General features: G+C 48.2%; 1 protein-coding gene across 2 annotated transcripts in view; it reads left to right on the top strand.

Annotated features, from left to right (window-relative positions):
* Nucleotides 1-12,445, top strand: part of CYFIP2 (cytoplasmic FMR1 interacting protein 2) — an 80,317-nt gene that overhangs the window by 19,223 nt on the left and 48,649 nt on the right. The window contains exons 6-11 of one of the 2 annotated variants that reach the window (XM_054037991.1): nucleotides 1,085-1,266; nucleotides 2,810-2,906; nucleotides 3,971-4,099; nucleotides 6,775-6,879; nucleotides 8,710-8,798; nucleotides 12,208-12,325. In XM_054037991.1, coding sequence (XP_053893966.1) covers nucleotides 1,085-1,266; nucleotides 2,810-2,906; nucleotides 3,971-4,099; nucleotides 6,775-6,879; nucleotides 8,710-8,798; nucleotides 12,208-12,325 — 720 coding nt within the window. Of the gene's footprint in view, nucleotides 1-1,084; nucleotides 1,267-2,809; nucleotides 2,907-3,970; nucleotides 4,100-6,774; nucleotides 6,880-8,706; nucleotides 8,799-12,207; nucleotides 12,326-12,445 lie in introns of both variants that reach the window. The other variant, XM_054037990.1, reaches the window with a different exon arrangement.

Below are 12,445 nucleotides of genomic sequence, written 5' to 3'. Positions count from 1 at the left end.
AGAAGGACTCTTGGCGTAACACCTTATTTTATCTGACAGAGCTCCCCAGACTATGTGACATTGTCAGCCCAAGGCCCCATACAGGGTTTGAACCCGCATTCCTCTGGCCAGCAGTGAGAGTACTTTCAAATGAGCTGGGATATTTGTAACAAAGCCTCTTCATCTGTCATCAGTGGGGTTTGAACGTGGAACCTTGAGCCCTGTAACAGAGCACACGCCCTGCTGGCGCTCATCCTGGTGGTTGGGTCTGGGGATTAGCTCTCGCGTCATCTGGCACCCGTTTCTGTCAGTGACTCAGCCCTCCAGCCAGGTCACTATTTAGTCCGTCAGGGGTGTCAAAATCCCAGTGGACAAGCTGTCCATATGCCGTGGGAGGAAGTCTTCCGGTTCACGTCCAGGTCCAGGGGAACTCGGGCCCATCCAGTGTTCTGAGTTCAAATCCAGGGACCCTATACTCCGTAATGACAGTCTGCTCAGTCTCAGACCCAGTTCCTGTTTCCCTGGGCTCCTTCCTACCTCACGTCTCTAGCTCCCGGCCCATCTCTGGGTTTACCAGCCCGAGCGTCCTCCACTCGCAGTGGCTGCACCCCCCGGCTTCTTGCTAGCCTCTGTAGTGCAGGGCAGGAGCCCAGGGCTCGCTCTTCCCCTAGATCTCCTCCTCGTCCTTAGCCAACTCCCTTTCTCTCTAGGGAATGAGTTCAAAGCTCCTCCCGGCAGCCCCCTCCTGGCTTTATACACGCTCAGCCTGCCCTGCCCAGCTGGGCTTCATCATCCGTTAGACTTTATCCGTTCCTGATTCTCCTCCAGGTGCAGCCCATAAGGTTAATTGGCCCTTGTTAACCTGCTCAGGCCTTGGGTGGGGTGGACATCCCATCCCAGCGCTAAACGTGCAGGCCTGTTCTATCTGAGCCGGAGGAGGAATGCTATTAGCTCGTGGCAGTAACGGGCTGTTTTCCGTTTGGTGGGCCGGTCGTTAGGTGGGGACATGTCACACACACGTGCATGCCAAGCCACTGGATTCCATAGTTCTACTAAGCACGGACCGGGCCCCCGCTAAGTATGTTCCCCTCCCGGTGTCTTCCAGCGCAAGGCTATCGAGCGGTTCTGCAACGAGGTGAAGCGCTTGTGCCACGCTGAGAGAAGGAAGGATTTTGTCTCCGAGGCCTATCTCCTGACGCTGGGGAAATTCATTAATATGTTCGCCGTGCTGGATGAGCTGAAGAACATGAAGTGCAGCGTCAAAAATGACCACTCTGCCTACAAAAGGTGGGAGGGGAACCACCTGCCTTGCACATTTCTGTAGCGTGCGGGGAGGAGGCGTAGGATGGCCAGGGCCAGGGCTGTGTCTCATTTGCTTCTGACTCAGGGCAGGAGGAGGAAAGATGACCCAGTGGTTAGGATGCTAGCCAGAGCCTGGGGTTTGAGTTCCTCCTCCATCACAGACTTCCTTTGTGACCCTGGGCAAGTCACTTAGCCTCTCTGTGCATCAGTTCCCCATCTGTGAAATGGGGACAGTAGCACTGCTCTACCTCACAGGGATGTTATGAGGATAGAGTAAAGATTGTGAGGTACTCAGATACTACTGTAATAGGGGTCAGATAAATAGCTTAGATAGAGAGAGCTAATGAGATTATTTTGCAGGTGATTAACGGTTTCTGCTAAAATGCTGTGCAGTGCCAGATGGCTGCTAAACTAAACAACAATGCAAAGGATCAGCATAGGAGTTGCATGAATGTAGTTAGAGTTTTAGAGGCATAAGTTTCCATAGAGGATTTTGCTCTTTGGGGCATTTTCCCCTTAAAACTACAGAATATATTCAATGCAAACCAGTCAGCAGTCTAGCAAAATAGAGGAGACCAAACCTGCAAGGCAACCATGTCAGGTTAAAACCCACGAAAGCTTATGCCCAAATAAATCTGTTAGTCTTTAAGGTGCCACCAGACTCCTTGTTGTTTTTGTAGATACAGACTAACACAGCTGCCCCCTGATACATGCCAGGTTAAAGAGCCTGGATTGCACAAAGCATTCTTTACTTGTGTTACTAATGACATGTAGGGATATTAAAGGTATTACATTTTAAAAAGCTAACCTCAGTTTCCCTATCTGTAAAATGGCGATAATGTTACTGAATTCTTCTGTAAAGCACTTTGAGAGCAATGGATACAAAGCGCTAAAGAGCTAGCTATCATTATTATTTTCACCATTTATATAGTTTGCTCATTAATAGAACTTTGCTCACCTTGGACAGTAAAACGAATCTGGGCTGTTCATGGTCACCTTCACATGCTGGTTCTTAAGCACTAGCAAAGTGTTACAGTGTCTGCACTGCAAAGATCCCAGAGTAATAGCTGCATCTCCTGATGGAGTTGGTGTCGAGAGGACAAAACACTAAGCTGTGAGTCAGGAGGTCTGAGAACTAGTTCGGGCTCCCCCCTCGACTTGCATTACAATGTAAATGGGTAAATAGCCACTTAACCTCTCCGTGTCACAGTCTCCTTGTCTGCCAAACAGGGAGAAGGGACCGTACTCAGACCTGTGAAGTGTTTTATAGATGAGAGGGACACTGTAAGGGCTAAGTATTATTCTGATAAAAAAGGCTGTTTTCATTTAAAATTAAAAGAAAATCATGAAAATGTTTCTATTATTACAGTATTAAATTGTATAAAACTTGTTGTTTTTTTAACCCATCCTCCGTGTTGGGGTAAAAAGACCTGACTGCTCTGTTAACATGGCGTCAACATTGTGATTCCGCCGAGAGAGTTAACCTGATACAAAGAGCCCTGGATAACACAGGATCTCCTCCTTTCAGAGCTGCCCAGTTTTTGAGGAAGATGGCTGACCCGCAGTCTATTCAGGAATCCCAGAACCTCTCCATGTTCCTGGCGAACCACAACCGGATCACACAGGTGGGTCGCTTTCCTTCACTCTTTCTCCCACCACTTGCTCAGCAAAGTTACCAGTTAGTTCTGCCAAGTGGGGTCACCTTCCCATGCAGGGAAGGGGAGACATGATTGCATTGGCAGGGCTAAGAGCACTGCAGGTTCGGCTCTTGAGATGGCTACGTTGTTCATTATGCCCCTGATCTAAAGCCCGATGAAGCCAATCGGAGTCTTTCCGTTGACTTCTGTGGGCTTTGGATCAGGCCTTACCTCCAGCTAACAGAACATCTGGGATGACTTTAGAGTTCTCAGGGTATCAGCTACCAGTGATAAAGAGAAGGTGTGGGGATCAAAAAGACACAAGATGAGCGGGATGAGGTTGTCTCTTTGGTAGAAGATTTACCCTTCAGTCTCTCACACCGAGGGTCCTGTTTTCACCTACTGGGTGCATCCAGACCTTGAGAGTCTTCTCCGGATGAGACATGCACAATGTAAAATACAGATGGATCTGGGAAGGGCCACACTCCACACTTCCACTCCATCTCAGGGACTGCAGATCAGAAAAGGGCTTTGAAAAATGCTCCTTCCTGATCCCAGGGTTTGTGCCGCTGAGGTAGAACATGACACAAAGACAAGAGAAGACACTAGCAGAGTGCGAAGTCTCCTCTTGAGCCAGATCATTTCTCTTCCTCCTGTCACGTCACAGTGTTATGTTGGCTGTTACCCCTGGTTCTCTGGTGACCACACTGGAAGAATCAATCTAAGGAGGGAGTGTTGTTCCTGAGGGCCTGAGCGCTGGAGAAAAGGGGTTTGTTTCTCAGCCCCGGTGCCCTAGCAGAGATAACATTTCCTATACAGCCTCAGGTGAGGCTAGTAGGTGACATTCTCCTCCTGCACCTGGTTCTGAAACCTTGGACACAGGCTCCAGGATGACTAAGAACCACTAACTGTTTAACTAAACACAGACGGCCCGGTCAGTCTGCAAGCTGCAGGGTGAAAATCATGCTCCTCGGTCCTCCAAACGTTGCCTCCACCTTCCTCTCACTGGCCCTTCCAGGGTGGGATTAATGTGGGGCGTGTTGGTGTTTCAGTGTCTGCATCAACAGCTGGAAGTTATCCCTGGCTACGAGGAGCTGCTGGCGGATATTGTCAACATCTGTGTGGACTACTATGAAAACAAGATGTACTTGACGCCCAGCGAGAAGCACATGCTCTTAAAGGTGAATCCCTCTTACACGCGCTCTCGCAGTCTTTGGCTTTTGTTCCGTTCCTTAGTGGTGAAATCCCTTTGTGCTCCCACATGTTTTTTCTCTCCCTTTTTCTTTCCTTTGTTCCCTTCCCCCCTTGTGGTATCAGATTTGCGGGGGGTCTCTCCACGCACGCAGAGCCAGATTCTCCTCGAGCCAAGGGCTAGAATGACAAGGATGCAGCCTCTCCAAGGAATATCAAAGTTCCTGCCGAGCCACCTTGCGCCCTGAGCCCATTCTCCATCTTCCCTCCCTTAAACTTTTGCTCCTTCCTTCAGCTGGGAATCCATAATCTCCACCGCTTCCCCCACTTCCAACCTTTACTTCTCCCCCGCCAGGGCCCCGTGACGGTCTGTTCAGCTGACAGAGCTGGGCACAGTTCTAACCATGGGTCACTCAGGCATGTTCGGCAGCAATACCTCTGCCCGGGGGCTGAGTGTGCTGCCTTCATGGCATTCCCAGCGGCCAGAGCAGTAACTCATCCCTGTATGGCGCTTTCAGTAGATCACTAGCTTGGCTTTTCTCAGTCTGTTCTCTCTCCTCTCCTCTTTATTCTTCCTGTCCTTCTGCTATCCTTCCACAGACCCTTTCCCCCCTTCTTCCTTTCTCTCTTTCCTCTGCTCCCCGTCTCCCCTCGCCACCAGCTTTCTCCTTCTGGACCCTTTACAAGGTCGGCAACCCTGCCCAGCACGCCCAGAGGATGCTCAATGGCTGTTCTGTGCGTTCAGCCAGCAGGTGGAGCCTCTCCCTGATGAATGGGAAAGCTCTGTGCACAGCAGTCAAGTGATGCTTCTGTTGTCACGCACAAGTGTTTAGGAACTGCTCTTTGCTTGCATGGGCCAAAATCAGCATCATGTGGCAAACCAAACCCTGGATCTGAATTCCCCCCCTTCCCTCCCCCCAGACTTAGGAGCCCCTGAATGTTGCTGCTCAGGCCCCTGGCTAGCAGGGATGGAACCGATTGTTGGAGTCTTTGGGCTCCTTCCAGCATTTGTGCCGTAACCCCAAAGAGGCCACAGAGTGAATGGGTCAGGATCTCGGGCGAAGGTAGGCGGGACGAGTGGCAGGAGCTCGATAGGCAGGAACGACCGCCAGGGCTCAGAGTCCATATCAGGGTCAATAGTCAGGCCAAGGGTCAAGCCAAAACCTGGTTGGGGATCAGGCCGAGGGTCAATACCGGGTGTCAGGGTCCATGTGAGTGTTCGGCTGTTCAAGCAGAAGTCATGGTCCTAGTCAGAGCTGAGGTCAATAGTGGGAGTTCACAAACAGAGAAAGCAGGGTGCTCATGGCAGCTAGTCACTGTTACCTGCTCAACACTCCCTGGCCTGCCCCTTGCGTTCATATAAGTACAAAGTAATGCACATCAGAAAACATCATCCCAACTAGACATAGAAAATGATGGGGTCTAAATTTCGCTGTTACCACTCAAGAAAGAGATCTTGGAGTCATTATGGATCGTTCTCTGAAAACATCTGCTCAATGTGCAGTGGCAGTCAAAAAAGCAAACAGAATGTTAGGAATCATCAGGAAAGGGATAGAGAATATCATAGAAAATATCATAATGCCACTATAGAAATCCATGGTATACCCACACCTTGAATAATGTTTGCAGTTCTGGTCTCCCCATCTCAAAAAGTGTGAATTAGAATTGGAAAAGGTGCAGAGAAGGGGGATGGAACAGCTTCCATATGAGGGGAAATTAAAAAGACTGGGACTGTTCATCTTAGAAAGGAGATGACTAAGGGGGATATGCTAGAGAAGTCTATAAAATCATGAATGGCATGGAGAAAATTAATAGGGAAGTGTTGTTTACCCCTTTACATACCAAAAGATCTGTGGGGAACCCTGTGAAATTAATAGACATCCAATTTAAAACAAACAGAAGAAAGTACTTCTTCACACAGTGCCCAGTCAACCCGTAGAACTCATTATCATAGAATGTTTTGAAGCTGGAAAGTAGAACTGGATTGAAAAAAGAACTAGATAAGTTCATGGAGGATCGGTCCATCAATGGCTATTAGCCAAGATGGTGAGGGAGATGCTCCGCGTGACCCTAAATGTCCAACTGCCACAAGCTAGGACTGGATGACAGAAGATGGATCACTCTAAATTACCCTGTTCAGTTCATTCCCTCTGAAGCATTTGGCACTGGCCACTGTCAGAAGACAGGATATTGGGCTAGATGGACCATTCGTCAGACCCAATATTGTCATTCTTATGAGATTGTCCTCAACATTTGTGAGTTTAATCTGGAGCAGAATTTTGAACTTTCCACAAGTGAACATGGCTTTTCATTACAAACAGGTTGAAATTTCTCTAGGGGAAAAATTATGAATTTTTTCAAATTTGCTCTGGGATGAAATTTTTCCATTTTCATTTTAACATTTTATGGCAGCAGAAACTACCTTTTGTTCTTGAAAAAAACAAATAAAGCAAAAGATCAAGGCAAATGTGTTATGTATCCACAAATATTTGATTTTCCCCACACCACCCATTGCCAATTTCACATGGCTAGAGCTGTGATACAGGACCCTGAAATAATGCCTTCTCATGCCCCACAAAAAGGAATTCCCTTGTGACCTATGCTATTTATTTATCATTTCATCACAATGACTCTAGCCTCTCCTGTTGTCTCCCTGTTCTTCCAGGTGATGGGCTTTGGTCTGTATCTGATGGATGGGAATGTCAGCAACATTTACAAACTGGACACCAAGAAGAGAATCAATCTTAGCAAAATAGACAAGTTCTTCAAGGTCAGTGGCCTGTGCAGGTCGGGTTTGAGATTGTTGTAAATTAATGATCCACACGGCTTGGGTTGTGATTTTTAAAGCAAACAACAAACGTATTTAAAGTTCAGAAAAAGGCCGAAGGATCTTGAGCCTGATCCAGACCCTTCTGGAGACGGTGGAGACGGGTGGATTGCCATGAATCTGGGTGAGCAGGTAGTGGTTTGTACTAGCTTGAGAAATACAGGGTTTTCCAGCCCTATTGAAATTCTAGTCCAATTCGGTATGGTCTCTGAGGTTAATGATTGGCTTTTCTTTTCTCTTTACCCCACCATTGACCTGACACACCATGAACCCAAGGAGCCAAACAGCCCTTTGCCTTGCTTTGTGCATCCTCATTGCATCTGTAAATCAGAGCCCCTGTAGGATAAAAAAGTGAATTGGAAGCTTGTGTCCACCTCAAAATGCTCAAGAGGTTCCATAGAGAATTAATGCTACGCTTTGCTGGAACAATTTCACTTCCTTCGTTCTGGGCTGGACTGTCGCTGTATGCCATGCTGTGCTCAGGGAGTGGGTTGCAAAGGGTCTGTGCAGGATTGGGAACACGTGGACAAGTGCCGCCTGATTCCACCCGGTTTCCTCCTGGGACTCTGCATGTCCACCCATACCAAACCAGGTCCACTGGCTGCTGCAGAAAAAGCAAAGGGCCAAGTCTCTGTCCTTATTCTGCCTCTCTTTCCCTCTTTGGGTAGTCCAGTACCTAGCCCTTAGCAGAGTGCCTGCAACCCCTGGCTTGGACTGCAGCTGTTCCCTACATAGAAGAGCGTCTTCTCCCTTCCATTGCTCCCATGCACAGGGCCAGACATAAATTGGCCCTTTAGCTTTGGGTCACATCAGCACTAGCAGACATGGTAAGATCTGGCATTGAGTAGTTGTGGCTGCAGCAATGAACAGGAGAATAAAGCAGTTTTCCTTGTGAAAGGTATTGTATCCTATTAACTTGTCATTAGCTTTCCTTCCACTGAGTCCTTTTGCCAATAACTTTCCTTTCATCAAGTCCCGTTGACTTAATTTTCCCCTAAAACGAGGGGGGGGGAAATCCCTGTATTATTAACAATTTCTGCCTCATTTGAGTGAAAACAAAAACCAACCTTGTACTTAAATAGATGAATATTGCTAAACCACAAAAGGATTTTGCCCTCTTACATAGGGCTGCTGTTTGCTGCCTTGCCACTCTGATCACTTCCTATAAATCTATGGTGATGTCAGTGTAGGAGATGCCTTGAGCCCAGGAACTTGGGTTAGACTAAAGCATTTAGGTCCTCAGGAGACTAAACTGTTGTGTGCCAGGGGCAGAGAAGAGGAGAGACCAAGGTGCCACTAACGCCCGAGGCCATTTTTGAAGCAGCAGGAGCCCCGAATGCTAGCATACTGCTTTATTTCTCTTTGAGGGGGAGGGGAGGGATGGGGTGAGTTGTTCAGGGTTATGTATTTATCTTTTCTATAAATACACTCTTCTCTCTCCAGCAGCTGCCGGTGCTTGTGCATGGCCCATTGCCTAGGGACTCCCGGGGGCTGGAGATATGGCCCTGTACAGTACTGAACAATAAACAGGGTATCACTAAAACCAGGGGCCCGGAGGTCTATGACAGGATGATCCTCCCTATGTAAAAAGCCTGGCATTAATTTTCAGTCATTTTCATGATCTGGGATGCCTGTGCAGCTCCCCCTCGACTGGCAGGCCCGATCCAGCACCTTAGGGGCAGAGGATGCCTTCTCGTGTCCTTGTGTGTTGCTCTCCAGCCAAAGGAAAACCTCTCCCATATTTCAACCGTCTTATGTTTTCTTTTCCAGCAGCTGCAGGTGGTTCCTTTATTCGGCGATATGCAGATAGAACTGGCCAGATACATTAAGACCAGTGCTCACTATGAGGAGAACAAATCCAAGTGAGTGCCTGCCGTAATGTCTCTTGGCTTCCATGTGTCCGGAAAGGGGAGGGAGTTGTGACACTCCTCCTCTAGCGTGTGAGGTCTGTGCGCGGCTGGCTCCGGGTGCCCAAGGGTGCTTGGGCAGCAATGCACAGGAGCGAGTGTGCCAGAATGTGAGGTCAGTTGTCTGTACAGGCATATACACGTGTGTGTGAGAGACAGGTCATTCCTGCAGGCACAAGTGAGTGTGTGTGTGTGTGTGTGTGTGTGTGTGTGTGTGTGTGTGTGTGTGTGTAGGAAAGTGAGAATGTGGACATAGAAGTGTGCCTATGTGTAGGGTGCACTGGGTGTGTGCTCACACTCAATGGTGATTGTGAGTGTGCATCCACGTGAGTGTGCGTGGGTGGTTGTGAGTTTAGGCACACGAGTGAGAATGCACCCAGGAGTGTCATATGGCTCCGTGCCCATGCTTGTGTACTTGCATGGAGGGGAGGGGGTAGCTGTGAATGCAGGTCTGAGTGTTCATGGGATGGGCGTGTGGGCACTCAGGTGCACAGGTTGTGTGAATGTGAGTGATGTGTGCTTGCTCTGGGCAGATTTTAATCCACATTTTTGATCCGGGGTACAAAATCCTCCAGAGCATGAACACAGCACTGGATTCTCTCTGAGCAAGAAGCAGGGCACCTTTTCCAGTGGAAGCAGTTACAGTGAAGCCACCCCACAGCCCTTCCCAGGCAGGAGGTTTTCATATGGGACACAAGGAATGAAACATGCACCTACCAGTCAGATCCATTTGACATGAATTTCTTAATAGTGGTGATTCCATTTTTCTCAAACAGTTTCTTTCCCGGGGCTCGGTGGTGCTGTGGGTTTGTGGAATAGTCTGGGATCTGGATTCAAATCCAGTTTAGCTCTCATGTGAAATGAGTGTGAAGCTGTCAATTTTAGAACACATCACATACACCCCAAAACACCCCTGTCTGCACAATTTGGTGCAGTGGTCAGTTACTGCTCCAAAGAACGTCAGAGATGGATATGGATATCCCTGTGATAGGTTGGGATTAAGATGAATTTGCAACGTTGCACATGGCACATAAGCAGTGCCTGACTGAGATAAGCCTGGCTATTGTCCCAGATATCCATCTGGCTTTCCATGAGCATTCATCTGTGGGACCAAATAACAGAAAAGCAATACAAAAATGTGCTGCTTTCATGTCTCCACTGTCCCAAGGAGCCTCTTGGTCCTTGATTGTTCCTAAACCAACATTGTCTGCTGTGTTGAACTGCCACTGCTGGTTTTTGTGAAGTGGACTCAAGTCTGCATAAAATGAGCTAAATGCTTCAAACTCAGTTCACTTCTCTCCTCAAAGTTAGCTTGAAGTGGAGCCTCAAAAGTCATTAGTTCACTGATCCATCCACTCTAGCTATCCAGGCTCTTCTTCAGTGGTCTCATTAAGAGAGCAGTCTCCAGTCAAACTCTCTTTTCATTGGGCTAGGAAATTACACACACTGTTTAATCACCAGGCTTTCGTTTATATTCCAATTTCACAATGGAGGCCAGGAACACGTAGAATAGGCTTCCACTCCTCCCACATGGTTGGCTGGCTGGATGCATCCTTATGTACCTTCCCAACTTAGAATGTATCTTACCTTCCCTCATTCTTTGAGCTGTTTGGACAATGTTAATTATTTTTTTCACAAGGATGGTGGAATGAGGTTTCCAAAATTTCCACCAGAACTTCTTTTTTTTTTACAAAACGGGTTTTGAAAACATTTTTGGGAAACATTTTTGGTTGGTTGGTCCAAGTTTTCAGTTTCCGAAAATCAAAACTCAGAATTTTTTAACAAAATGTATCAATAAAAAAATGGAAATTTTTGGCCAAAGTGAAAATGTTTATTTTGGTCAAAAAGCCATTTGTTGATTTAAAAAAATGTTTCAATGAAAATTTTCTACCAGCTCTCCTCATTTTGCCATCCTAGAGTCTAATTAGCTGTCTACCTGTCTGTCTAATCACTTTGCTAATGTGCCCATCACCACAGTATGCGGGCACCACATATCTCTCCTCGCCCTGTCTTGCTAATCACAGGATCATTCTTCACACGCTTCCTAACTGAAGTTGCATGGGACTTTGGCAACGAAACTGCTTCAAGTGTGTGTGTGGGGGGGCATTTATTCCCTGCACTCTTTTAGACTTGCATTTTCATCATTTTCCCCCTTTCTGTCCCTTGCTCCCACCTCCCTCGCTCCAGATGGAATTAATTGTATTTTTCTTGCACGGCATTTTATTTCTTCACTATGGACTACATTATATATGGCAGGCCAGGCTGGTGCAGCATTGGCCATCCCTGTTAACCTGCCGATTCTCTTGTGGGAAGCACAGGACACTGAAACGGGTAAGAGCCAAGTAATGGGATTCTGGGATAGCACCATCCAGCACATAACAGAACTTCAGCAACCGCAAGCACCTGCGCCGGGAGCTTGTGTGGATATAGTCTCATGGGAATGTTCACACCACAAGCAACTTATTCAAGTCCCTCTCCTGTGCACAAAGGTGTCAGGCAGCATCCAGCCACGGAGCAGAAACAACACCTTGTGTCTTACCATGGCCCGTCACGTGGCATGAAGAGCCAGTTCTGAAGACTCGAAGCAGTCGCCAGGGCTGACATTTGTGCGATACGGCCAAGTTCCAAGTCTGGATCGTTCATGATCAGGAATTCGGGGGCTAAATTCATTGAATAGACCTAGTTCTTATCTACACTAATAATCTTTTATACAGGCCATGTAAAGGAGCCAGGACCCTCGCTTTAAGGTCCCTTAAAGCTTCCTCCCTGCGAAAGAGAATCCAGCCCAATCACTTGTTCTCTGCATATTTAATTATACACAGGGTTTTTGCTGGGGTGGGAATATAATCCAGGACCAAAAGAAGAGTAGGAAGGAAGCACCTTTCCTGGCTGTCCACTGCAGGGGTACTTCCCCTCTTGTGGTAGAAAGCACAAACCAGGCCTTCAAGGCTGGACTCACAGAAGAGGATATTGTCCGGAGATGGTTATCCTTAGGATTGGGAGGTAGGGATTGGCGATGCACAGCCTGCGTTGCTCTTACTCATCCCCATAGCAGCCTAGAGATGGCTGGCTGTTCACCTCTCTCCAGGGCTGGAAGGTAAGTACAGGAATTGAAGGAGGGTTGTCCTGGCAGAAGGGGTAGATGAGAACCCTGTGTAACACCATGTGAACCAGCCTCTGGACGGAGAAAGACCGTGCATCACACACACGCTGTGTCCAATGTCTCAGGGTGGGACGCTGTATGCTGGGTCCCGATGCTCTGAAGGTGGCAGGCTTTCAGAGCGCCCAGGGAAGGAGGCAGCTGAGCGGAAGGTCGTGTTCCGCCGGGTGCCCTCGCAGGTAAAGAGGCCGCTTTTCTGCCCAGGTGGACGTGCACTCAGAGCAGCATCAGTCCCCAGTACAACATCTGTGAGCAGATGGTCCAGATCCGAGACGACCACATCCGCTTCATCTCGGAGCTCGCTCGCTACAGCAACAGTGAGGTACGTTTGGGCAGCGGCTGCCTCAGGCCGCCCCCTGAGATGGCGGGCGTCACCCGGGGTGAAGGAGGAGGAGTCCAGTGAGTGGTACAGCACATCACATCCATGTTCCATGGGGGGCAA

This window comes from Malaclemys terrapin, chromosome 8, assembly GCF_027887155.1.
Source record: "Malaclemys terrapin pileata isolate rMalTer1 chromosome 8, rMalTer1.hap1, whole genome shotgun sequence".
Classification (NCBI taxonomy): domain Eukaryota; kingdom Metazoa; phylum Chordata; order Testudines; family Emydidae; genus Malaclemys; species Malaclemys terrapin.
The sequence above is the reverse complement of the archived record's forward strand: the minus strand, read 5'-3'. Positions and strand labels throughout refer to the sequence as shown.